The sequence below is a fragment of the Chelonia mydas genome, chromosome 4 (genome assembly GCF_015237465.2).
Source record: "Chelonia mydas isolate rCheMyd1 chromosome 4, rCheMyd1.pri.v2, whole genome shotgun sequence".
Taxonomy (NCBI): domain Eukaryota; kingdom Metazoa; phylum Chordata; order Testudines; family Cheloniidae; genus Chelonia; species Chelonia mydas.
The window spans coordinates 408,342-432,462 of NC_057852.1; the positions used below are offsets into that span (position 1 = coordinate 408,342).

At 49.5% G+C, this 24,121-nt stretch overlaps 2 protein-coding genes across 2 annotated transcripts in view; one reads left to right on the forward strand and one right to left on the reverse strand.

The window, feature by feature from the left end:
• Positions 1 to 24,121, forward strand: part of LOC102930774 (class I histocompatibility antigen, F10 alpha chain) — a 1,343,638-nt gene that overhangs the window by 91,412 nt on the left and 1,228,105 nt on the right. The gene's annotated exons all lie outside the window — the stretch shown is intronic.
• Positions 15,269 to 24,121, reverse strand: part of LOC122465454 (E3 ubiquitin-protein ligase TRIM41-like) — a 55,710-nt gene continuing 46,857 nt past the window's right edge. The window contains exon 12 of the mRNA XM_043545241.1: positions 15,269 to 15,575. Within this exon, the coding sequence (XP_043401176.1) occupies positions 15,269 to 15,575 (307 nt within the window). The remainder of the gene's footprint in view (positions 15,576 to 24,121) is intronic.

Sequence of the window (24,121 nt, forward strand, 5' to 3'; positions counted from 1 at the left end):
GCAGAAATGAACTTGGACAGCCAAAGGCCCAGACAGTGCACTATCCACCAGGCAACCTTCGTCTCTAGCGCACCCCCTGACGTGTCTGAGCAGAGTCTGGACTGGGTTTCCAGGACAGACCCCCACTGTTTGCGGAGACAAACAGATTGGGAATAAATATTAGGCAACCAGTGGGATTAACTGACGTTCCCCCACAACGAGAGAGTGGGTGTCAGTGTGGGAGCTTACAGAGGGGAGCAGTGTGAGGCTATGGCGTGGGTCTGAGGGAGACGCTTTCCCCACTCTCTGCCATGTCCCACAGGCAGCCTGACCTCAGACTATACCCCAAAGAAAGGGAAGACTCATGGACTTGTTGGCCACCCCAACTGCCCAGACTCTCCCCTTTCCCCACCTCTGCCTCCCAGTAATGTCTCCCGGCAGTGATTCCCTCACCGCCCCGCAGGCAGGGTTCACAGTTACATCTCTCGGGGCTGTCAGGCATGTCCAGCGGTGAGACTCCATTTCACACTTTTCCCATCCCCCTCCAGCACACAGAGTTGGGGACTGCTGTAGTTGAATTCAGAGTCACATCCACTGGGTGGGGAGTGAGAATCTGAGCATTAGAGGCAGACCACAGCCCAGGAAACCCTGGGACCATTTGTCATGATTCCCCAGCTTTTTCCTGGCTGCGACATTCCCTGATTTCCTGTGTCTCTGTCCCAGGGGGAAGCAGAACTAGGGTGTGGAGGAAAGACAGCTACCTCCTACCCATAAGGAATGGAGGAAGAGGTGCAAGAAGAAAAGCCTCTCCAGCACATACAGCCTGTGAGGAAGAATAAAAAGAGGAACCCTTTTGGGAACAGTGTGTGTATGGGGGTAGTGGTTCTCCATGGGGCTACTCAGGGAAAAGCAGTCTGGGCACCCACCACTTCAATATGAAGTGGGGGAGGATGTGATCCTGCCAGCCACACCAGGTGGGGCAGAGGATACCAGGCATGGCTGCTCACCCAGACAGCAAAGTTCTGGGAACAGGCAATGAGGCAGAGAATAGAATTCGCACTCTCCCCTGAGGGGGTGATGCTGGACAGAGACCCCCAAAGCTCCTCTTGTGACATGCTGCCCTCAAGGGGCGAGAGACAGTGCTGGTCATCAAAGCACTGCTCACTTAACCCATAGCTAACACAGCTCCTGTCCTTTGATCGCTCTTGATTCTGCTTGTGACCTCCCTTCCCCTGTGTGTTAATGAGGGGGCAGGGCTGACCTAGGAGAGAAGGTCTGAAAAGCCAGACACTAAGGGGTTGTCTATGCAGCAGTAAAACACTGCGGCTGGCCTGTGTCAGCTTCAGGGGCTCATGGGGGGTGGATTGCAGGGCTATAAAACTGCAGTGAAGACATTTGGGCTTGGGCTGGAGCCTGCGCTTTCGAACCCCATGTCAGGGGGGGCGGGGCGTCCCGGATCCTGGGCTCCAGCCCAAGCCCAGCCATCTACACTGCAATTATAAGGCACCAACCCAAGCCCTGTGAGCCCGAGTCAGCTGATGTGGGCCAGCCCTGGGTGTTTTATTGCAGTGTAGACATACCCATAGAGATCAGAGGGAGCTAGCAAATGGAAGTTGGAGAAAGAACTAAAATCACCGTAGGTCAGAAAGGACACCTCAGCAGTTCCAACACTGCTCCCGGCTCCTCCACCTGCCCCTGTGTTCAGACACAGACCCTGACCATGAGTGCCTCTACCCTGGTGCTGGTGTGGATTTGCAGACACTGGCCTGCATTTCCTGATCATAGAAAGCCAGGTGGGGGAGACCATCAAATGTAAGAGGTGCCTGCTGGCAGAATCTCTCAGGAAGCAGGTGGGAGAGTTGCAGGGGGAGTCGATGAGGAACATTCATGCACACAAACAATTCAGTGAAAATATTCACATGGAGACCTCCAAGGTTGAGGAAGAAATCCAGCTGGAGAGGACTGCAGTCATACCACCAGGGAAAGAGGAAACAGCTCCTTCACAGGGACGAAGCTGGCTGCTGGTTACTTCTGGCCAAAGGTGGGTGAAAATGGTCATGAAATCACAGGGTTCATGAGTCTAAGGAACGATAGGAGGGAAAACAGCAGAATAAAGACAATGGATTTCAAAAAGGCAGACTTTAGCAAACTCACAGAACTGGAAGGTAAGATCCTGGGGTCTAAGGGGAAAAAAAGAGAACAGGAGAGCTGGCTGTTTTTTTATTAGAAACATTATTAAGGGCATAAGAGCAAACTATTCCAATACATAAGAAAGCTAGGATATCTTCTTGGATTAACCAGGAGATCTTCTACAACCTGAAATTCAAAAAGAGTCATTAAAATAATGAAAGCTAGGTCAAATTGCAAAGGATTAATATAAAGAAGCAACATAAGCATGTAGGGGCAAAATTGGAAAGGCCAAGGCTTTGCCTACACTAGCATTTTTGTCGGTAAAACTTTTGCCAGTTGGGTGTGTGAAAAAACACCCCTCTGACTGACATAAGTTTCACCAGCAAAAGTGCCAGTGTGGACAGCATTATGTCGACAGAAGAATCTTTCCATCAATTGAGAGATTCCTTTACAAAGGTGGGTATGGAAAAAAGCATGTTTAAATTGTCTGCTTGGTGACAAAACTTTCCTGAGCCACCCTTGAAGGCAATGCGTGTGCACTCGTGCAAGATCTGTAACAAAAGTACCAGCTGTCATATGCCCCAGTAGCTGAAGACAGTTCCTGACAGAGTTTGAAGGCTGATCTGGATCATATTGACTAAGTTGGATAGAGACATAAATCTGTGAATTGGGAGGAAGGCTCTTGTTGCTGCTATTGAGTCAAGATGAGCTTCCATGAATTCCAGCTTTTGTACAGGGGTTTACGTGGCCTTATGAATGTTCACTTGCAGGCCTAACTTGAGGAAGAGGTCTATAGCCTCATAAATTACCTGTGGAGACACCTCCACAAAGTGTCCGTTCAGAAGCCACTACTACCAACGTGGTCTTTGAAAAGACCCTATGGCAGATGAAAGGCCTGTGCTGAAAATGGCTCTGGCAATGGTAAAACATAGGGTGCATTTGTGAGATGGGTGGAAATATGCATCCTGAAGGGCAAGGGCCTTGGTCCAGTGATGGGATTATCACTGCAAGTGCCACTATTCTGAATTTCTGTGCTTTCACAAAGGTATGGGATAATCTTTAATTTAGGATGGATCTCCAACCACAGCTCTTTTTTGGAACCAGGAAATACCTGGAATAAAACCCCATCCCTGTGTTGCATGGAACTGGTTCTATAGCTTCTCAGAGTAGAACAGAGTATTTCCTATCAGAGCAGATTCTCATGGGAGTGCCCCTTGAAGAGGAATGGAGAAGGAGGGTTAGTGGGCAGAAAAGAAGTGAAGTGGGTGGGTACCCTGTGGAAATAATCTTCAAACATGCTTGTATGTAGTGATGGACTCCCAAGCCCACTGGAAGTGGTAAAGGTGGTTTCTGAAGGGAGGAAGGCAGGTGAAACAGCAGCTGGTAAGAAAGTGAGCAGATGAGGAGCTCGACAATCTCATCATAATTGATGTTTCAAGGTAGAAAGTTGTGAGGGTGAGGGCTGGGCGGTGGGCGGTTTCATCCTCTGGAACCTCTGACTTTTGCGTTGAGGTTCATATGGCCTGTGTGAGCTCAAGAAATGGGAGGGATGGGATCTCTGTACTTGTTTGGGACCTACTAAACTTTCTCTTCTGTGTGGCTCCCCAGAGATTGTAAAGTGGCCCTGGGCTCTTTTAATGCAGGCAGGCATTAGTCTGTGTTGCAAGTGAACAATTTAGTGCTATCAAAATGAAGGTCTTCTACAGTATTCTGGGCATCCTTTGGAAATCCTAAGAGCTGAAGCCAGGAGGCCCTGCTCATAACTACTGCCATAGAAACTGAAAGAGCACCAGTATCGGCTGTGTCAAGAGGCCTGCAGAGATGTTCTGGAGGTGAGGTGGCCTTCTGCAATAATTGCCTGGGAGTGCTCTCTGTATTCTCTCAATAGACGTTCAGTCAACAAGTTCAGCTTCATACAATATGTGTGGTTGTACTTCACCATTAACACTTGGTAGTTGGTGATTCTAAACCGTAAAGCAGCCAAAGAACTTTCGACTTTTCAACTTTTAACTTTCTTATTTTCATAGATGTAACATAGTGCTGCCTTCCATATTCGTTAACTGCCTTGACCACCAAGGAGCTAGCAGAGGGATGAGAAAATAAAAATTCTGACTTCTGAGAGGGAACATAATATTTTTCTCCACCCTCTTAAATGCGGGAGGAATTGAGGCTGGAGTATGCCAGATGACTTTTGCAAAGTCCAGGAACGCCTCAATGATTAGCAGGGCAATGAGAGCGGAGGAGGCTATGTGGAGAGTTCTGAGCAGCTTATGATGTGGGTTTTTTTAACCTCCTCTGGGGGATTTGTAAAGAATCTATGGTTCTCTTGATAAGATCCTGAAACTGCTTAAAATCATCAGACAGGGATGATGGAGGTGGTATGACCACTTCATCCAGGGCTGAAGAAGAAATATTCACAGGTGGAGAGACCCCCTTATCAGCCATAGTCTCCTGTTAGAATCATAGAATCATAGAATATCAGGGTTGGAAGGGACCCCAGAAGGTCATCTAGTCCAACCCCCTGCTCAAAGCAGGACCAAGTCCCAGTTAAATCATCCCAGCCAGGGCTTTGTCAAGCCTGACCTTAAAAACCTGTAAGGAAGGAGATTCTACCACCTCCCTAGGTAACGCATTCCAGTGTTTCACCACCCTCTTAGTGAAAAAGTTTTTCCTAATATCCAATCTAAACCTCCCCCATTGCAACTTGAGACCATTACTCCTCGTTCTGTCATCTGCTACCATTGAGAACAGTCTAGAGCCATCCTCTTTGGAACCCCCTTTCAGGTAGTTGAAAGCAGCTATCAAATCCCCCCTCATTCTTCTCTTCTGCAGACTAAACAATCCCAGCTCCCTCAGCCTCTCTTCATAAGTCATGTGCTCTAGACCCCTAATCATTTTTGTTGCCCTTCGCTGGACTCTTTCCAATTTATCCACATCCTTCTTGTAGTGTGGGGCCCAAAACTGGACACAGTACTCCAGATGAGGCCTCACCAGTGTCGAATAGAGGGGAACGATCACGTCCCTCGATCTGCTCGCTATGCCCCTACTTATACATCCCAAAATGCCATTGGCCTTCTTGGCAACAAGGGCACACTGCTGACTCATATCCAGCTTCTCGTCCACTGTCACCCCTAGGTCCTTTTCCGCAGAACTGCTGCCTAGCCATTCGGTCCCTAGTCTGTAGCGGTGCATTGGGTTCTTCCGTCCTAAGTGCAGGACCCTGCACTTATCCTTATTGAACCTCATCAGATTTCTTTTGGCCCAATCCTCCAATTTGTCTAGGTCCTTCTGTATCCTATCCCTCCCTTCCAGCGTATCTACCACTCCTCCCAGTTTAGTATCATCCGCAAATTTGCTGAGAGTGCAATCCACACCATCCTCCAGATCATTTATGAAGATATTGAACAAAACCGGCCCCAGGACCGACCCCTGGGGCACTCCACTTGACACCGGCTGCCAACTAGACATGGAGCCATTGATCACTACCCGTTGAGCCCGACAATCTAGCCAGCTTTCTACCCACCTTATAGTGCATTCATCCAGCCCATACTTCCTTAACTTGCTGACAAGAATGCTGTGGGAGACCGTGTCAAAAGCTTTGCTAAAGTCAAGAAACAATACATCCACTGCTTTCCCTTCATCCACAGAACCAGTAATCTCATCATAAAAGGCGATTAGATTAGTCAGGCATGACCTTTCCTTGGTGAATCCATGCTGACTGTTCCTGATCACTTTCCTCTCCTCTAAGTGCTTCAGGATTGATTCTTTGAGGACCTGCTCCATGATTTTTCCAGGGACTGAGGTGAGGCTGACTGGCCTGTAGTTCCCAGGATCCTCCTTCTTCCCTTTTTTAAAGATGGGCACTACATTAGCCTTTTTCCAGTCATCCGGGACTTCCCCCGTTCGCCACGAGTTTTCAAAGATAATGGCCAAGGGCTCTGCAATCACAGCCGCCAATTCCTTCAGCACTCTCGGATGCAATTCGTCCGGCCCCATGGACTTGTGCACGTCCAGCTTTTCTAAATAGTCCCTAACCACCTCTATCTCTACAGAGGGCTGGCCATCTCTTCCCCATTTTGTGATGCCCAGCGCAGCAGTCTGGGAGCTGACCTTGTTAGTGAAAACAGAGGCAAAAAAAGCATTGAGTACATTAGCTTTTTCCACATCCTCTGTCACTAGGTTGCCTCCCTCATTCAGTAAGGGGCCCACACTTTCCTTGGCTTTCTTCTTGTTGCCAACATACCTGAAGAAACCCTTCTTGTTACTCTTGACATCTCTTGCTAGCTGCAGCTCCAGGTGCGATTTGGCCCTCCTGATATCTTTCCTACATGCCCGAGCAATATTTTTATACTCTTCCCTGGTCATATGTCCAACCTTCCACTTCTTGTAAGCTTCTTTTTTATGTTTAAGATCCGCTAGGATTTCACCATTAAGCCAAGCTGGTCGCCTGCCATATTTACTATTCTTTCGACTCATCGGGATGGTTTGTCCCTGTAACCTCAACAGGGATTCCTTGAAATAAAGCCAGCTCTCCTGGACTCCCTTCCCCTTCATGTTAGTCCCCCAGGGGATCCTGGCCATCTGTTCCCTGAGGGAGTCGAAGTCTGCTTTCCTGAAGTCCAGGGTCCGTATCCTGCTGCTTACCTTCCTTCCCTGCGTCAGGATCCTGAACTCAACCAACTCATGGTCACTGCCTCCCAGATTCCCATCCACTTTTGCTTCCCCCACTAATTCTACCTGGTTTGTGAGCAGCAGGTCAAGAAAAGCGCCCCCCCTAGTTGGCTCCCCTAGCACTTGCACCAGGAAATTGTCCCCTACGCTTTCCAAAAACTTCCTGGATTGTCTATGCACCGCTGTATTGCTCTCCCAGCAGATATCAGGAAAATTAAAGTCACCCATGAGAATCAGGGCATGCGATCTAGTAGCTTCCGTGAGTTGCCGGAAGAAAGCCTCATCCACCTCATCCCCCTGGTCCGGTGGTCTATAGCAGACTCCCACCACAACATCACTCTTGTTGCACACACTTCTAAACTTAATCCAGAGACACTCAGGTTTTTCCACAGTTTCGTACCGGAGCTCTGAGCAGTCATACTGCTCCCTTACATACAGTGCTACTCCCCCACCTTTTCTGCCCTGCCTGTCCTTCCTAAACAGTTTATAACCATCCATGACTGTACTCCAGTCATGTGAGTTATCCCACCAAGTCTCTGTTACTCCAATCACGTCATAGTTCCTTGACATCACCAGGACCTCCAGTTCTCCCTGCTTGTTTCCAAGGCTTTGTGCATTTGTATATAAGCACTTGAGATAACCTGTTGATCGCCCCTCATTCCCAGTATGAGGCAGGAGCCCTCCCCTCACAGACATTCCTGCCTGTGCTTCCTCCCGGAATCCCGCTTTCCCACTTACCTCAGGGCTTTGGTCTCCGTCCCCCGGTGAACCTAGTTTAAAGCCCTCCTCACTAGGTTAGCCAGCCTGCTGGCAAAGATGCTCTTCCCTCTCTTCGTAAGATGGAGCCCGTCTCTGCCCAGCACTCCTCCTTCATGGAACACCATCCCATGGTCAAAGAATCCAAAGCCTTCTCTCCGACACCACCTGCGTAGCCATTCGTTGACTTCCTACATATGGTTCCTACATATGGTAACAATGAGTTGGGGATGAAATTGTTTTGTCCTTTATGATAAGTTTACCTGATGAAATTGTTTTCATGTCAGTGTTTCCATTAATGTTCCATACTGATTTAGTACTGTTGGATTTGGATCAGGTCTGGAGGGGTATCTCCAGATCAGCTCCTTCACACTGAGCTGTTACCTGCCTGGGCCAGCGGAGCAGTGCAGCCCCAGTTGCAGGCAGGAGTGTGGTCCTGACAGAGAGCAGCACCGACACAGGCCGGCTGGAGGGCTCCCCTTGCTGGGTCCTGGCTGGTAGACCTGTGTCAGGAGTCCTGACTCTCAGCTTTCTTGGCTGCATTCTCCACAGTATCTACTAGATGGCAGCAGTGTCTCCCCTCCCTCAGCAGCAGCCCCAGAGCTCCCTGATCTTTTAGATCCCAAGAATAGTTTGACCGTCTTTTGGGGGCAAACAAGGCCAATGCGACCCTTGGCTGCGGGAACAGGTGGGGTAGGGAGCAGGACCAGGGAGGGGACACTAGAAAGCTGTGTCCATGGTTTAAACAGCCCTTTGAAAATTGGGGAGGGTGAAGAAAAGAGCCACAATTACGATCCAAGGGCTGGAGGAAATTTCTGACATCGAGAGACGTACAGAGCTGAATCTACTGAATTTCTCCAAAAGCAGATCAGAGGGGACTTGATTACAGAGCATAAATGCCTCCAGAGGGAGAGACTCCCGGGTATGAAAAGGCTCTTTCGTCCGGCAGAGACCATCGGAACAGACACCAGTGGCTGGAAGAAATGAGAGACAACATTGTAACACTGCGGGTGTTTGACCGTGGGAACAGCCGACCAAGGGAAGCGTTCGGTTACCCAGCGTTTGATACCTTCCAATCCAGCCTGGGGGCCCTGCTGCCCCAGGGCGGACTGCCAGCCAACACAGGGTGCCCTGGCACGGGGCCCCCAGCAACAGGGGGTCCCAGGGCCGGGCACTCGGGCAGCTCAGCGCCGGCACAGACCCCCCCCCCCAGTGTGGGGGGCGTGCTGGGCAGGGGCAGGGAGGGAGGCTCACCCGCAGCCGCAGGGGGCAGGCGGGTGGTGCGGGTGGCGGGAGCGCCGCAGGCGCGGGCCGAGGACACAGGGCGGCCGGGCAGCAGGTGCAGTGTGGGGTACTGCTCAGGGTGGGAGCGGGCTGGCGATGGTGTACTGAGCATGCTCAGTTCATCTGCTGAAGCCACTGCCCTTCACCCTGCCCTTAACCCCCCAGCAGTCTGCCGGCTGCCTTTGACAGGGGTTAGAAAGGGGCCAAGGGGGCGAATCGGAGCAGCGGGGCGGCCAGGGTCTGAGCAGGGGGCGGAAAGTGACTGGTCGGGGGGCCCAGCAGCTGGAGGCAGCATTAGCAGAGGGGCTAAAGGGAAAATGAGGGATGGCGGTGGGGAGCAGGAGAGAAGCTCGGGGCGAGGCGCTGGCAGAGGGCAAAGCCCGGCACAGGCAGGGCACGGGGGTCGCAGTTATCCCAGCGGGACTGAGACCCTCCTGGTTTGCCAAAATGGTGGGGGCAAAGGGGCTTTTTTTATTTCCCCTCCCACAGACAGCACCTCTCAGCATGGGCTTCCTGGGGGCGGGGGGAGGGGGGGTTCTTAAAGGCACAGGCAGCCCTCTGCCTCCTCACTGCAGCGCCGCTTTGCTCGAACCTGCTGAGGCTGCGTCTACACCACAAAGTTCAAAGCCCTGTCGCGGGTGCCCGTGCTCCTGGTCATCACCTCGACGAGCGCTGGGGGCCGAGCCTGTCCACACTAGCGCTTTAAAGCGCTCAAACTTGCTGCACTCGGGGCGGGGGGGATTTTTCACACCCCGGAGGCAGCAAGTTAGAGCGCTATAACTTGCCAGGGCAGATAATCCCCGAGACTTAATTCAGTGAAACATTTTACATATGCCTCCTCAGAAACAAAGAATCCCTTATTACTGTATCTGATTTTGCATAGACTCTCCGAGCAGTTTCCCAAGTTGTCTTATCTGCTGCTGGGATTCCCTGAATTCCCTGGATTTTTAATTCTAATTTTTTCTTCTAATTTTTAAAGCGGATGTTTATTCTGTTGGATCATCTGACTTCCACTCTGACTGAATTTCTGGCCTATCGTCAAAACTTTGTTTTGAGTCAATCCACCAATGGTGTAAATACTGGTGGTCAGACCAATAGTCCGCCTAATCTCGTATCCTGTCTTGTGACAGTGGCCAATACCAGGCGCTTCTAAGGGAATGATCAGACCAGGCAATGACTCATTGAACCATCCCATTGTCCACTCCCAGCATCTGGCAGTCAAAGGACGGTTTAGGGACATGCAGAGCATGGGCCTGCACCCCTGATTAACTTGGCTAATAGCCAATGTACTTAACCTGAGGGACTGATCGAATTCTTTGTTCAACCCATTCATAGTTTTTCCTTTCAAAATATAATGAACACACATCTACAACCCCAAGATACCTTTACAACCCCAAGAATTCTAAAATCATGAGTTATACACCCTCGAGTAAAGACATTGTAATAAATAAATGATATTTTTGGTGCCTCTTTATTCCTGAGCCTGTAGGGTGGAGTAAGGTCAGTTCCAACGCCTTGAGCCTAACCACCTTTGTCTACCCTCATACTGGTCCTGTTCCCTCTCCCAAACATTTCATATACCTAAGGCCATATCTACACTTTAAGTGTGGGCTAACTCAAGTTATGTCAGCATAGAGTCACTACGGTTACTATGTCACTTGTGTGGCGGCCTCCTGGACTCCCTGCCTCAGCAGTCAGGGTACTCACCAGAAGCACTTGTATAGATTCAGAGCGAGGTGCACCATGAATAGTTATCCCACTGTCCACCTGCTGTATTTTGGGAAGCTTTGGTTTGGCAGCGTATGCTTGGTACCAAACAGGTCAGACGGGGTGGTTGTGGCCATGGGATCAAACTTCTTATAATGCCTTGTTAACCACCCACTAATTTTATGTGTATCCCGTACATAAACGTATATATAATGTTTACACCTTTTTTTCTAAACCCACTAACCTGCCTGGCCCTCCTCACTGTCTGCCACCTCACACAGAATCCTGGAGCTTGCATGGCTCTGCACGATTGTCATGAGCGTTTGCACCCAAGGGTGTATGGTCCTTTAGTATTTGCAGATCAGCAAACATACATGTGGGGTATGACGTTATACTCTACATCAGGGATCGGCAACATACATGTGGGGTGTGACGTTATACTCTACATCAGGGATCGGCACATCCCTTGCCCCACGCCGCTTCCCGCAGCCTCCATTGCCTGCAGCGGTGAACCGCGGCCAGTGGGAGCCACGATCGGCCGAACCTGTGGACGCGGCAGATAAACAAACTGGCCCAGCGCGCCAGGGGGCTTACCCTGGCGAGCCGCGTGCCAAAGGTTGCCGATCCCTGCTCTACATTCTTTATGAAAATATTCTTATGATATGGATATGACATAGCTAATATATACTTTATGCAAGATGGCTGACGTGGGGTATCACTGCAAAACTTAAGACCTATTGACTGTGTTTATCCAGCCTGTATGCATGTAACGTTTGTATCTGAGGCTAGAAACAGTACACATACATTGCTCTACTGGTGGTTCTTGCCACAAAAGCTCCTCTAATCCAATTGCACTGTAGCGAGGTCGAGACTCGCCAGCACAGCGCCTCCTGCTGGTCATCTAGGGAATCAGCTCTCCAGTGCACAGAGCGCCATCTGATGTAGCTGATGCAGTGTTACAGGGAGCACACCCCTATAGTTTTCAGTGTCATACACGTGTGTATGTGTGAAAATGCTACCTGCAGGACTGTGCTTCCCGCAGCCTGGAGAGGTCCAATTTTGCTAAAAAAAGGGCCATCGGATGGATCTGATTCCTACAGGCAGCAGTGTCACCTACCAGCAGTGTGAGAGACTGCTGTCTGTCGGAATCAGCTTCATCCCAGTGCAGTGTTACGGGTAGCACATTCCGAGAGTTTGCAGCAGCAAGAGGTCCGACTTTGCTAAAAACAGTATTTCAAGCAGTCTCACATGTAAAACCAACCGGATCGCTTTCTTTAGCAGTGTAACAAGACTACAAGCAGTAGATGTGGTCTATCTTGCCTTTAGTAAGGCTTTTGATCCTGTCTCCCTTGACCTTCTCATAAACAAACTATGGAAAGGAAACCTAGATGGACATAACGATAAATGAGATGGGCATAACGAGTGGGGTTCTCCAGGGATCAGTTCTGGACATGTTTCTATTCAAAATCTTAATGATTGAAATAATGGCATCGAGAGTGCACTTATAAAGTTTGGGAAAATGTAAGGTCTAGAACACATGACCTATGACGGAAGATTGAAATATGATAACAGTTTTCCAGCATGTACAAATAAAGTAGCATCTTTTCACAAAAGCTGTTTCTTACAATCTACATGTATCAGTAACTGCTACAGAGAGAACAGGAGTCCTTGTGGCACCTTAGAGACTCACAAATTTACTTGAGCATAAGCTTTCGTGAGCTACAGCTCACTTCATCGGATGCATGCAGTGAAGTGGGCTGTAGCTCACGAAAGCTTATACTCAAGTAAATTTGTTAGTCTACAGCTACAGGCCAATGGGGGCTGCGGGAAGCGGCCACCAGTACGTCCCTCGGCCCGCGCCGCTTCCCACAGCCCCCATTGGCCTGGAGCAGTGAACCGCGGCCAGTGGGAGACGCGATCGGCCGAACCTGCGGACGCGGCAGGTAAACAAACCGGCCCGGCCCACCAGGGGCTTTCCCTGAACAAGCGGTGGACCGGCTCTGAGAACCACTGTCCTACACTACACCAGCCGGAGAGACGCGGCGCTTGGAAGGGGAAACCGCCGCTTCTCTCTGGCTGCGCGGCTGCCCCTGCTCCTCCTGAGTCCTCTGCCCACGTTCGCAGGGCCGCGTTCAGAAAGGGGCTTTAGAGCTGCACCCCAGGGCCCTGCAGCCCATAAAGCCCCTGCAGCTCCCAGAATAGCGGCCATGGGGGCGGTGCCACGCTGCCCCAGGTAAGAGCTCTGCATAGAATCATAGAATCATAGAATATCAGGGTTGGAATGGACCTCAGAAGGTCATCTAGTCCAACCCCCTGCTCGAAGCAGGACCAAGTCCCAGTCAAATCATCCCAGCCAGGGCCTTGTCAAGCCCGACCTTAAAAACCTCCAAGGAAGGAGATTCCACCACCTCCCTAGGCAACGCATTCCAGTGTTTCACCACCCTCCTAGTGAAAAAGTTTTTCCTAATATCCAATCTAAACCTCCCCCATTGCAACTTGAGACCATTACTCCTCGTTCTGTCATCTGCTACCATTGAGAACAGTCTAGAGCCATCCTCTTTGGAACCCCCTTTCAGGTAGTTGAAAGCAGCTATCAAATCCCCCCTCATTCTTCTCTTCTGCAGACTAAACAATCCCAGCTCCCTCAGCCTCTCCTCATAAGTCATGTGTTCTAGACCCCTAATCATTTTTGTTGCCCTTCGCTGGACTCTCTCCAATTTATCCACATCCTTCTTGTAGTGTGGGGCCCAAAACTGGACACAGTACTCCAGATGAGGCCTCACCAATGTCGAATAGAGGGGAACGATCACGTCCCTCGATCTGCTCGCTATGCCCCTACTTATACATCCCAAAATGCCATTGGCCTTCTTGGCAACAAGGGCACACTGCTGACTCATATCCAGCTTCTCGTCCACTGTCACCCCTAGGTCCTTTTCCGCAGAACTGCTGCCTAGCCATTCGGTCCCTCGTCTGTAGCGGTGCATTGGATTCTTCCGTCCTAAGTGCAGGACCCTGCACTTATCCTTTTGAACCTCATCAGGTTTCTTTTGGCCCAATCCTCCAATTTGTCTAGGTCCTTCTGTATCCTATCCCTGCCCTCCAGCGTATCTACCACTCCTCCTAGTTTAGTATCATCCGCAAATTTGCTGAGAGTGCAATCCACACCATCCTCCAGATCATTTATGAAGATATTGAACAAAACCGGCCCCAGGACCGACCCCTGGGGCACTCCACTTGACACCGGCTGCCAACTAGACATGGAGCCATTGATCACTACCCGTTGAGCCCGACAATCTAGCCAACTTTCTACCCACCTTATAGTGCATTCATCCCCCGGCCTGCCCCAGCCCTGTGCCCCCTCCCACACCCTAAGTCCCTAACTCCTGCCCAGACGCCGCACCCCCACCCTGAGCCCCCTCCCACACGCTAACTCCCTCCCTGACCCCGCACCCCCACCCTGAGCCCAGGAGGAGAATGGAGAAAAAAAGAATGAAAAACAGGGGGTGGAGGAGATAAGAGAGAATGCTCCCCCCGTGGGGGCAAAAATGAAGCTGAGCACAGGGCCCCACTAACTGTAAATCCGCCACTGGAGGGATGGAGGATGGATGTCAGGCAGTGGCTGCAGCATGACTGGATCCCCTGCCAGGACAGTTGGGGGACCGCAAGAAAAATCAAGCTTCTGAAGTAGTCTCTTTAGTTTCGCTCATGGGGAGCGAGTGGGACTCTTTTGTGGGGGGGAGGGGGGAATTAATTTCACAGTACTGTTTAAAATCTCTCCCTGGTGAGGTGAAGGGTATTTGAATCACACATTCCATCTCCCACATTCAAATTGTTGCAGCTCCCAGCCTTTTCCTGGTGCTCGCTTGGGCTTGCAGTGAAAATGAGTGAGTGAGCAAGTGTGGCGGGGGAGAGCGAGCGACGCAGGGAGGGGGGATGGAGGGAGTGAGGGGCGAGGCCTCGGGGAAGGGGCAGGGCCTCAGGGGCAGGGGCGGGGCAGAGGTGTTCAGTTTTTTGCAATTAGAAAGTTGGCAACCCCAATTTCTGGAGGTTTCATCACGTAACATAATTTTTCATTAAAGATGAATCTTTAATTCCTGGAGACTCACGGACAGTCATGGAGGGTTGGCACCCCTATGTCGGACACACCCACCCCACCCCAAAATCATGAGATTGGTTTAAAACCATGAGATTTTGCATTTTAAAAATAATGTTATATAAATAATAAAATTGAGTTCTTTCCATTCACCTTCTGATTTCTGAGCCAAGTCTGGCGATTACATGGCAAGTCTTGTGATATTTGCTGTTTTCCTTAAAACCCCAGCTCCCAGGGTCCTGTGATGACAAAAGAATCTCACCCCTCATTTAAAAAAATATAAGATTTCTGTTCCTCTCAATGGTTTAAAAATGTGATCCCTAAAGCCTTAGAAACCAGAAGAAGCTCGTACTCTATAAGTGAGAACTGGAATTTCCATTTCATGGGAAATTCTGCAATTTCTAAGTTTATTTTCACTCCAAATAGGAATGATTTTTTTTAAAATTGAAATTTCTTGCAAAACAACATTAAAAAAATGGTTGAGTTCAATCAAAATGTTTCATCTGATAAAATCCAAATATTTTCTTCTGATTCGCACTTTAAAAAATTTAAAATGAAAACTTCACAATGAAAAATTGAAACGTTTCACTCCACTCAAGCTGACAAACTTTCAGTCAGGAAAATTCCAAATGCAGCATTTCGAAGTTGTTAAAACAGGATGTTTGGCTGCAACACAGATGCAAGTGAGGAGCTCAGGATCAGTCTGTGCTGTGCAGGGGAAGGCACGTGCAAGTCAAATGATGGGGGATGGACTAGTTCAGTCAGAGGAATCCATCCCTCAGTCTTGGACCTATTAATGACCGGTGGAGTCTTCTTGTCCTTGGTGTAGAAGAAGGGAAAGATTTCCTCCATGAAGGAGGCGGTGAAGGTGTAGAGATGGGCCGAGGTGTCGGCATTGTAAAAGGCCACCTGCCCCTCCCTGAGGTCCAGGCAAATCCTAACCCTGCGAAGCCTCCTGCAGTACACACGGGCCAGAGAGGTATTGAGACCCCAGTATTTGCACATTCGCATCTCCATGGTCCAGAAGCCTTGCTCAGGTGTGAGTCTGAGACGTCCCTTCCGCTTCACAGACTCCCTGGCCACCCTACAGCCCAGCAGCCAGCATCCCCCACCTCCACTTCCCAGTAAAAGCTCCCAGATGAGAACCCTTCAGGGGCCAGGACGCAGGGATCGGTGCCAAATCTCTCATAGTAGTCGGGCACTTTATGCCGCTCGTCACCCAGATGCACACTCCTTCAGTCCCTGGACATGACAAGCTCAGGGTAGGCTGTTTTAAGATCCAGAGTCACCTCCACTGCAGAGAGAGAGACAGAGAGAATGGGAGATAGATTAGATTAGACAAAGTGAGTATTTGCATCTGGGTGGGGGAAAGAGAAGAGATCAGACCAGTGCAAGGAGAGAAAAATTACTTAGAGAAAATAACATAAGATGTCCCTAACTACTACTCCCCACAAGATGTATATCACACCCTGAGCTTTTCAGAGTTTTCTGAGATGGAGAACTAGCTGGCTCAGGGGGTGAGGGGAATGGGACATGGGCCCTTTCCCTTCTAGTGGCTGCTAGCTCTTATCAGGCTGCAGGGAGAGGGGACCGCCTGGCTCAGAGGGGTGGGGACATGGAGAGTTTGCCCTTCAGGGGTTGCTAGCTCTGATCTGGCTCCAGGGTGGGGGAACTGGCTGACTTAGGGTTTAAGGGATATAGGGCATTTTCTCCCTGAGGTGTCAATTCCAGTGTGACTGGGATGGCAGTGACTTGAAGACATTCCCACTGATAGGTCTAGCTGCATGGTTGAGACGAGCGAGTGGATAAGAACATAAGAACGGGCAAACTGGGTTAGACCAAAAGTCCATCTAGCCCAGTATCCCCTGGTCCTTGTGTTATGTGAAGGGGTAAACAACACTTCCCAATTCACCTTCTCCACACCAGTTATAAGAACATAAGAGCGGCCAGACTGGGTCAGACCAAAGGTCCATCCAGCCCAGTATCCGTCTGCCGACAGTGGCCAGTGCCAGGTGCCCCAGTGTGAATGAACAGAACAGGGAATCATCAAGTGATCCAACCCCTGTCACCCAATCCCAGCTTCTGGCAAACACAGGCTAGGGACACCATCCCTGCCCATCCTGGCTAATAGCCATTGATGGACCGAGTCGCCATGAATCTATCTAGCTCCCTTTTGAACCCATGACATAAATATAAAGGGAAGGGTAAACACCTTTAAAATCCCTCCTGGCCAGAGGAAAAACCCTTTCACCTGTAAAGGGTTAAGAAGCTAGGATAACCTTGCTGGCACCTGACCAAAATGACCAATGAGGAGACAAGATACTTTCAAAAGCTAAGGAGAGGGAGAAACAAAGCCTCTGTGTGTGTGTGTGTGATGCTTTTGCCTGGGACAGAACAGGAATGGAGTCTTAGAATTTAGTAAGTAATCTAGCTAGATATGCATTAGATTATGGTTTCTTTAAATGGCTGAGAAAATAAGCTGTGCTAAATGGAATGGATATTCCTGTCTTTGTGTCTTTTTGTAACTTAAGGTTTTGCCTAGAGGAATTCTCTATGTTCTGAATCTAATTACCCTGTAAGGTATTTACCATCCTGATTTTACAGAGGTGATTCTCATTTACTTTTTACTTCTATTAAAATTCTTCTTGTAAGAAACTGAATGCTTTTTCTTTGTTCTTAAGATCCAAGGGTTTGGGTGTGTGGTCACCAATGCAAATTGGTGAGGATTTTTATCAAACCTTCCCCGGGAAGGGGGGTGCAAGGTTTTGATGAGGATTTTGGGGGGAAAGATGTTTCCAAACGACTCTTTCCCAATAATAAACCCGGTTAGACGTTTGATGGTGGCAGCAAAAGTCCAGGGCAAAAGGTAAAATAGTTTGTACCTTGGAAAAGTTTTAGCCTAAGCTGGTAAAAGTAAACTTAGGAGGTTTTCATGCAGGTCCCCACATCTGTACCCTAGAGTACAGAGAGGGGAAGGAACCTTGACACCAGGAGTCATACTGCACAGTCTTCTGCCGAGCACCCTGACGATGGCGAGCGGTCGTACTGCACAGTCTGCTGCCAGCAAGATGTATAAAGATAGTTGAAATGGAAAAAAGACAAGAAATAGACCAATTTGTTTTGTATTCATTTTCTCCTCCCTCCCTCTGTGAAATCAACAGCCTGCTAAACCCAGTTTTGAGTTCTATCCTTGAGGTTTTGAGTTCTATCCTTGAGGGGGCCATTCTGTTTCTCGCAAAGCCACCCCCTTTGTTGATTTTAATTCCCTGTAAGCCAACCCAGTAAATCATGTTGTCAGTCGCCCCTCCCTCCGCCAGAGCAACGGCAGACAATCGTTCCGCGCCCTTTTCCCTGGATTGCCCAAGCAGGAGCAGACGCCATAGCACAGAAAGCATGGCGCCCGTTCAGTTCTCCGCAGCAGTTATGACCATTGTAAACATCTCGTGCATCGTTGTGCAGTTTATGCAGAACCAGCACCTGAAAAACCAGGCGAGGAGGCGACGGCAGCACGGTGATGAGGACATGAACACACTTTTTTCTAAAACCATGTTTCCCCGCAATTTGGAGATCAGGGTGTTAATGGGGCAGGTTCATGCGGTGGAACGCCGATTCTGGGCTGGGGAAACAAGCACAGACTGGTGGGACCCCATAGTGTTGCAGGTCTGGGATGATTCCCAGTGGTTCCGAAAGTTTCGCATGCGTAAGGGCACTTTCATGGAACTTTGTGACTTACTTTCCCCGGCCCTGAGGCACAAGAATACCAAGAGGAGAGCAGCCCTCACAGTTCACAAGCGAGTGGCGATAGCCCTGTGGAAGCTTGCAACGCCATACAGCTACCGGTCAGTCAGGAATCAATTTGGAGTGGGCAAATCTACTGTGGGGGCTGCTGTGATGCAAGTAGTCAACGCAATCACTGAGCTGCTGCTATCAAAGGTAGTGACCCTGGGAAATGTGCAGGTCATAGTGGATGGCTTTGCTGCAATGGGATTCCCTAACTGTGGTGGGGCGACAGACAGAACGCATATCCCTATCTTGGGACTGGACTACCAGGGCAGCCAGTACTTAAACCGCAAGGGGTACTTGTCAATGGTGCTGCAAGCACTGGTGGATCACAACGGACGTTTCACCAACATCAACGTGGGATGGCCAGGAAAGTTACACGACGCTCGCGTCTTCAGGAACTCTGGTCTGTTTAAATGGCTGCAGGAAGGGATTTACTTCCCAGACCAGAAAATAACCGTTGGGGATGTTGAAATGCCTATAGTTATCCTTGGGGACCCAGCCTACCCCTTAACGCCTTGGCTCATGAAGCCGTACACAGGCAGCCTGGACAGTAGTCAGGAGCTGTTCAACTACAGGCTGAGCAAGTGCAGAATGGTGGCAGAATGTGCATTTGGACATTTAAAGGGTTGCTGGTGCAGTTTACTGACTCGCTCAGACCTCAGCGAAACCAATATTCCCATTGTTATTGCTGCTTGCTGTGTGCTCCACAATCTCTGTGAGAGTAAGGGGGGAGATGTTTGTGGTGGGGTGGGAGGTTGAGGCAAATCGCCTGGCCGCTGAATACACACAGCCAGACACCAGGGCGGTTAGAAGAGCAGAGCAGGAAGTGCTGCGCATCAGAGAAGCTTTGAAAACCAATTTCCTGACTGGCCAGGGTGCCATCTGACACTTCTGTTTGTTTCTCCTTGATGAAAACCCGCCCCCTTGGTCGCCTCTAAATTCCCTGTAAGCCACCTGCCCTCCCCTCTTCGATCACAGCTTCCTTGCAAAGGAAATAAAGTCACTATCGTTTAAAAACATGTATTCTTTATTAATTGATTATAAAAATAGGGAGATAACTCACAAGGTAGCCCGGGTGGGGTGTGGGAGGAGGGTAGGAAAAGGACACTTTAAAACTTCTTGAATGACAGCCTTCTGTTGCTTGGGGTGGAGTGGTTGGGTGCCCGGAGCCTCCCCTCCATGTTCTCGGGCATCTGGGTGAGGAGGCGATGGAACCTGGGGAGGAGGGAGGGCGGTTAAGCAGGGGCTGCAGCGGCAATCTGTGATCCTGCTGCCGTTCATGAACCTCCACCAGACGCCGGGGCATGTCCGTTTGATCCCGCAGTAGCCCCAGCGTTGCCTCCTGCCTCCTCTGATCTTTCTGCCGCCACCTCTCCTCACGTTCATCGGCCACCGTCCTGTACTCTGCTACTGTGTCCCTCCACACAGCTCTGTCAGTGCCGGACGACTGCATGAGCTCAGAGAACATGTCATCGCACCTGCGTTTTTTTCACCGCCTTATCTGAGATAGCCTCTGGGACGGAGGAGGGAGGCTTGAAACATTTGCAGCTGCTGGAGGGAAAAAAAGGGAGTGAAGTATTTAAAAAGACACATTTTACAGAACAATGGCTCTACTCTTTCACGGTGAACAACACTATTCACATTACATAGCACATGTGATTTTGGTACAAGGTCACATTTTGCATCTTATATTGAGTGCCTGAGGCTTTGGTGTTCGAGATCACACACACAGGGCCGGGCAACAGAATTCGGCTTGCAGGTGGCTATGGTAAGCCACAGTCTTTCGGCTTCTGCAACCTTCATAACAGCAGCACCCTCCTCTCCCGTACCAAGCAAAGCCCATTTGAGTTGGCCATTTAGTGCTGCGGTTTTCCTGTTAACGTGCAGCAGCAGAAACCAAACTAACCCCCTCCCCCAATCCAATTCTCTGGGATGATTGCTTTTCCCCTCCCCCCACCACCTGGCTGGTATCAGGGAAGATCCCTGCTAGCCAAACGTGAACAGCTCAGCTCCAATGCCCCCCCCCCCCACCGCGTGGCTAACTGCAGGGAGGATTTCTTTTCAGCCACAGGCAAACAGTCCAGTAGGAACGGGCACCTCTGAATGTCCCCTTAATCAAATTCCCCTATTTCAACCAGGTGACCATGAATGATATCACTCTCCTGAGGATAACACAGAGAGATAAAGAACCGATGTTGCTTGAATGCCAGGAAACACCGGGACCATACACTGCCAGGCTTTGTCATGCAATGATACCAGATTACTTGCTACTAGCATGGCATGGTAAAGTGTCCTACCATGGAGGACGGAATAAGGCTGCTCTCCCCGGAAACCTTCTGCAAAGGCTTTTAGAGTACCTCCAGGAGAGCTTCATGGAGATGTCCCTGGAGGATTTCCGCTCCATCCCCAGACACGTTAACAGACTTTTCCAGTAGCTGTACTGGCCACAAATGCATCCCAAGTCCTCAGGGCTACTTAATCATTAAAAAACGCTTGCTTTTATAACATGTATTATATTTAAAAAGGTACATTCACCAGAGGTCCCTTCTCCTGCTTCGTTGGGTTGGGAGGGTATTTCAGTCAGGGTGAGAAAAAGATCCTGGCTGTCGGGGAGAACAGTGTGCTGTGTGCTTTCCTCAAGCTCCTCCTCCTCCTCCTCACCTTCCCCATCTGCAAAATCCTCAGGCATGGCGGAGAGTACCCCATCATCGGAATCCACGGACAGGGGTGGGGTAGCGGTGGCAGCCCCCCCTAGAATTGCATGCAGCTCAGCGTAGAAGCGGCATGTCTGGGGCTCTGTCCCAGAGCATCTGTTTGATTCTTTGGTTTTCTGGTACGCTTGTCTGAGCTCCTTAAGTTTCACGCGGCACTGTGTTGCGTCCCTGCTGTAGCCTCTGTTCCTCGTGGCCTTAGAGATTTTTTGCAAAGTTTTGGCATTTCATCTTTTGGAACGTAGTTCTGATAACACGGATTCCTCTCCCCAGACAGCAATCAGATCCCGTACCTCCCGTTCGGTCCATGCTGGAGCTCTTTTTCGATTCTGGGACTGCATGGTCACCTGTGCGGATGAGCTCGCCTGGCCAAACAGGAAATGAGATTCAAAAGTTCCCGGGGCTTTTCCTGTACACCTGGCCAGTGCATCCGAGTTCAGAGTGCTGTCCAGAGCGGTCACAGTGGTGCACTGTGGGATAGCTCCCGGAGGCCAATACCTTCAAATTGCATCCACACTAACCCTAATTTGAAACGGCGATGTCGATTTCAGCGCTAATCCCCTCGTGGGGGAGGAGTACAGAAATCGGTTTTAAGAGCCCTTTATGTCGAAAAAAAGGCTTCGTTGTGTGAACGGGTGCAGGGTTAATTTGGATTTAATGCTGCTAAATCCGACATAAACTTGTACTGTAGACCAGACCTTAGTCTCCTACCTGTATGAGAGGGGCAGAGCACACAGCCCTCTTGTCAGCATTAGCTAGTTTGTGTGGTTCCCTGCTTGGCATGCTGGCTTTTGTGGACCCCACTCTCAAGCACCCATCTCTCCCATTCATTGCACAGGAAGCTAGTCACCTAACTCAGGGTTTCTGGACTGCAGTGATGTTCCTGTGAGTTTGAAGACATTCATGGCTGAACTCTGGAGTAAACCATAAAGGTCTGTATCCTACAACAAATGTTTCTGAAGTGCCTAGATGAACATTTACAGTTGTGTGTGTTAACCTGAGTTCAAGGGCAATAAACTTATTGAAGTTAAAATAGGGGAACAAACTCTAGTCTAGAGAAACCCCATGGGAGATTTGAGAACATACGGCAAATACTTGAAAAGTGCGAACACCAAGGAGGGAGAAGAAATTATTTAGGGGGAATTTATTTAGGGTGTGGTGGGTAATGTGGGTAAGTGCAATGACAATAAGGGAAAATGTGGGTAGAATCTCAGGAAGTAATCATTTTGGGTATTTAACTATCAGAGCAACTTCCCAAGGGGTGTGGTGGATTTTCCATCACTTGGAGTCTTTCCAAAAGATCTGCTCACCCACAAGTCACTGAGCTGGAGGCAGCAGTCATGGGGTGAAATTCTCTGGCCTTAACATGAATATAAGAATCTATCAAACAAAAAGAGCTCTGGGGCTGGGGAAGGCTCTCGCCGGAGGCCTGGGCTATTGACACCTCAGACTGGATAAAGCACTGGAGAATAGAGTAGGGAATAATCACACACTAGTCCCTGGGCGGTGGACAGGATGGGATCTAATAATGCTTTCCTATCTCTGCAGCCCAATCTTCAGAGGCAAGTGAGGATGCAAACTTTGCACCCATAGACACAAGTGTTCACTCCCTCCCCCACCAACACGCAATTGAGTTGTTACCAGATCTCTGTGCTCAGAGGGGACTTTGTTCAGTAGAAGGGGAGCGGCTGCCTGGCTGTAAAACATTTATTGCCCTCTACTGTATGAGACGTTAGGTTCTATGCGATCAGAAAAAGAACAGGAGGACTTGTGGCACCTTAGAGACTAACCAATTTATTTGAGCATGAGCTTTCGTGAGCTACAGCTCACTTCATCGGATGCATAAAGTGGAAAGTACAGTGAGGAGATTTTATATATACACAAAGACCATGAAAAAATATACATTGTAAGGAGAGTGCTCACTTAAGATGAGCTATTACCAGCAGGAGAGTGGGGTGGGAGGAGAGAAAACCTTTTGAAGTGATAATCAAGGTGGGCCATTTCCAGCACATTTCCAGGAGTTAACAAGAACGTCTGAGGAACATTGGGGGAGGGGGGGAGGAATAAACAAGGGGAAATAGTTTCACTTAGTATAATAACTCAACCACTCCCAGTCTCTATTCAAGCCTAAGTTAATTGTATCCAATTTGCAAATTAATTCCAATTCAGCAGTCTCTCGTTGGAGTCTGTTTTCAAAGTTTTTTTGTTGAAGGATAGTCACTTTGAGATCAGAAATCGAGTGACCAGAGAGATTGAAGTGTTCTCCGACTGGTTTATGAATGTTATAATTCTTGACATCTGATTTGTGTCCATTTATTCTTTTACGTAGAGACTGTCCAGTTTGGCCAATGTACATGGCAGAGGGGCATTGCTGGCACATGTTGGCATATATCACATTGGTGGATGTGCAGGTGAATGAGCCTCTGATAGTGTGGCTGATGTGATTAGGCCCTGTGATGGTGTCCCCTGAATAGATATGTGGGCACAGTTGGCAATGGGCTTTGTTGCAGGGATAGGTTCCTGGGTTAGTGGTTCTGTTGTGTGGTGTGCGGTTGCTGGTGAGTATTTGCTTCAGGTTGGGGGGCTGTCTGTAGGCAAGGACTGGCCTGCCTCCCAAGATCTGTGAGAGTGATTGGTCGTCCTTCAGGTTAGGTTGTAGATCCTTAATAATGCGTTGGAGAGGTTTTAGTTGGGGGCTGAAGGTGTTGGCTAGTGGCGTTCTGTTATTTTCTTTGTTGGGCCTGTCCTGTAGTAGGTGACTTCTGGGAACTCTTCTGGCTCTGTCAATCTGTTTCTTCACTTCAGCAGGTGGATATTGTAGTTGTAAGAATGCTTGATAGATATCTTGTAGGTGTTTGTCTCTGTCTGAGGGGTTGGAGCAAATGCGGTTGTATCGTAGAGCTTGGCAGTAGACAATGGATCGTGTGGTGTGGTCTGGGTGAAAGCTGGAGGCATGTAGGTAGGAATAGCGGTCAGTAGGTTTCCGGTATAGGGTGGTGTTTATGCG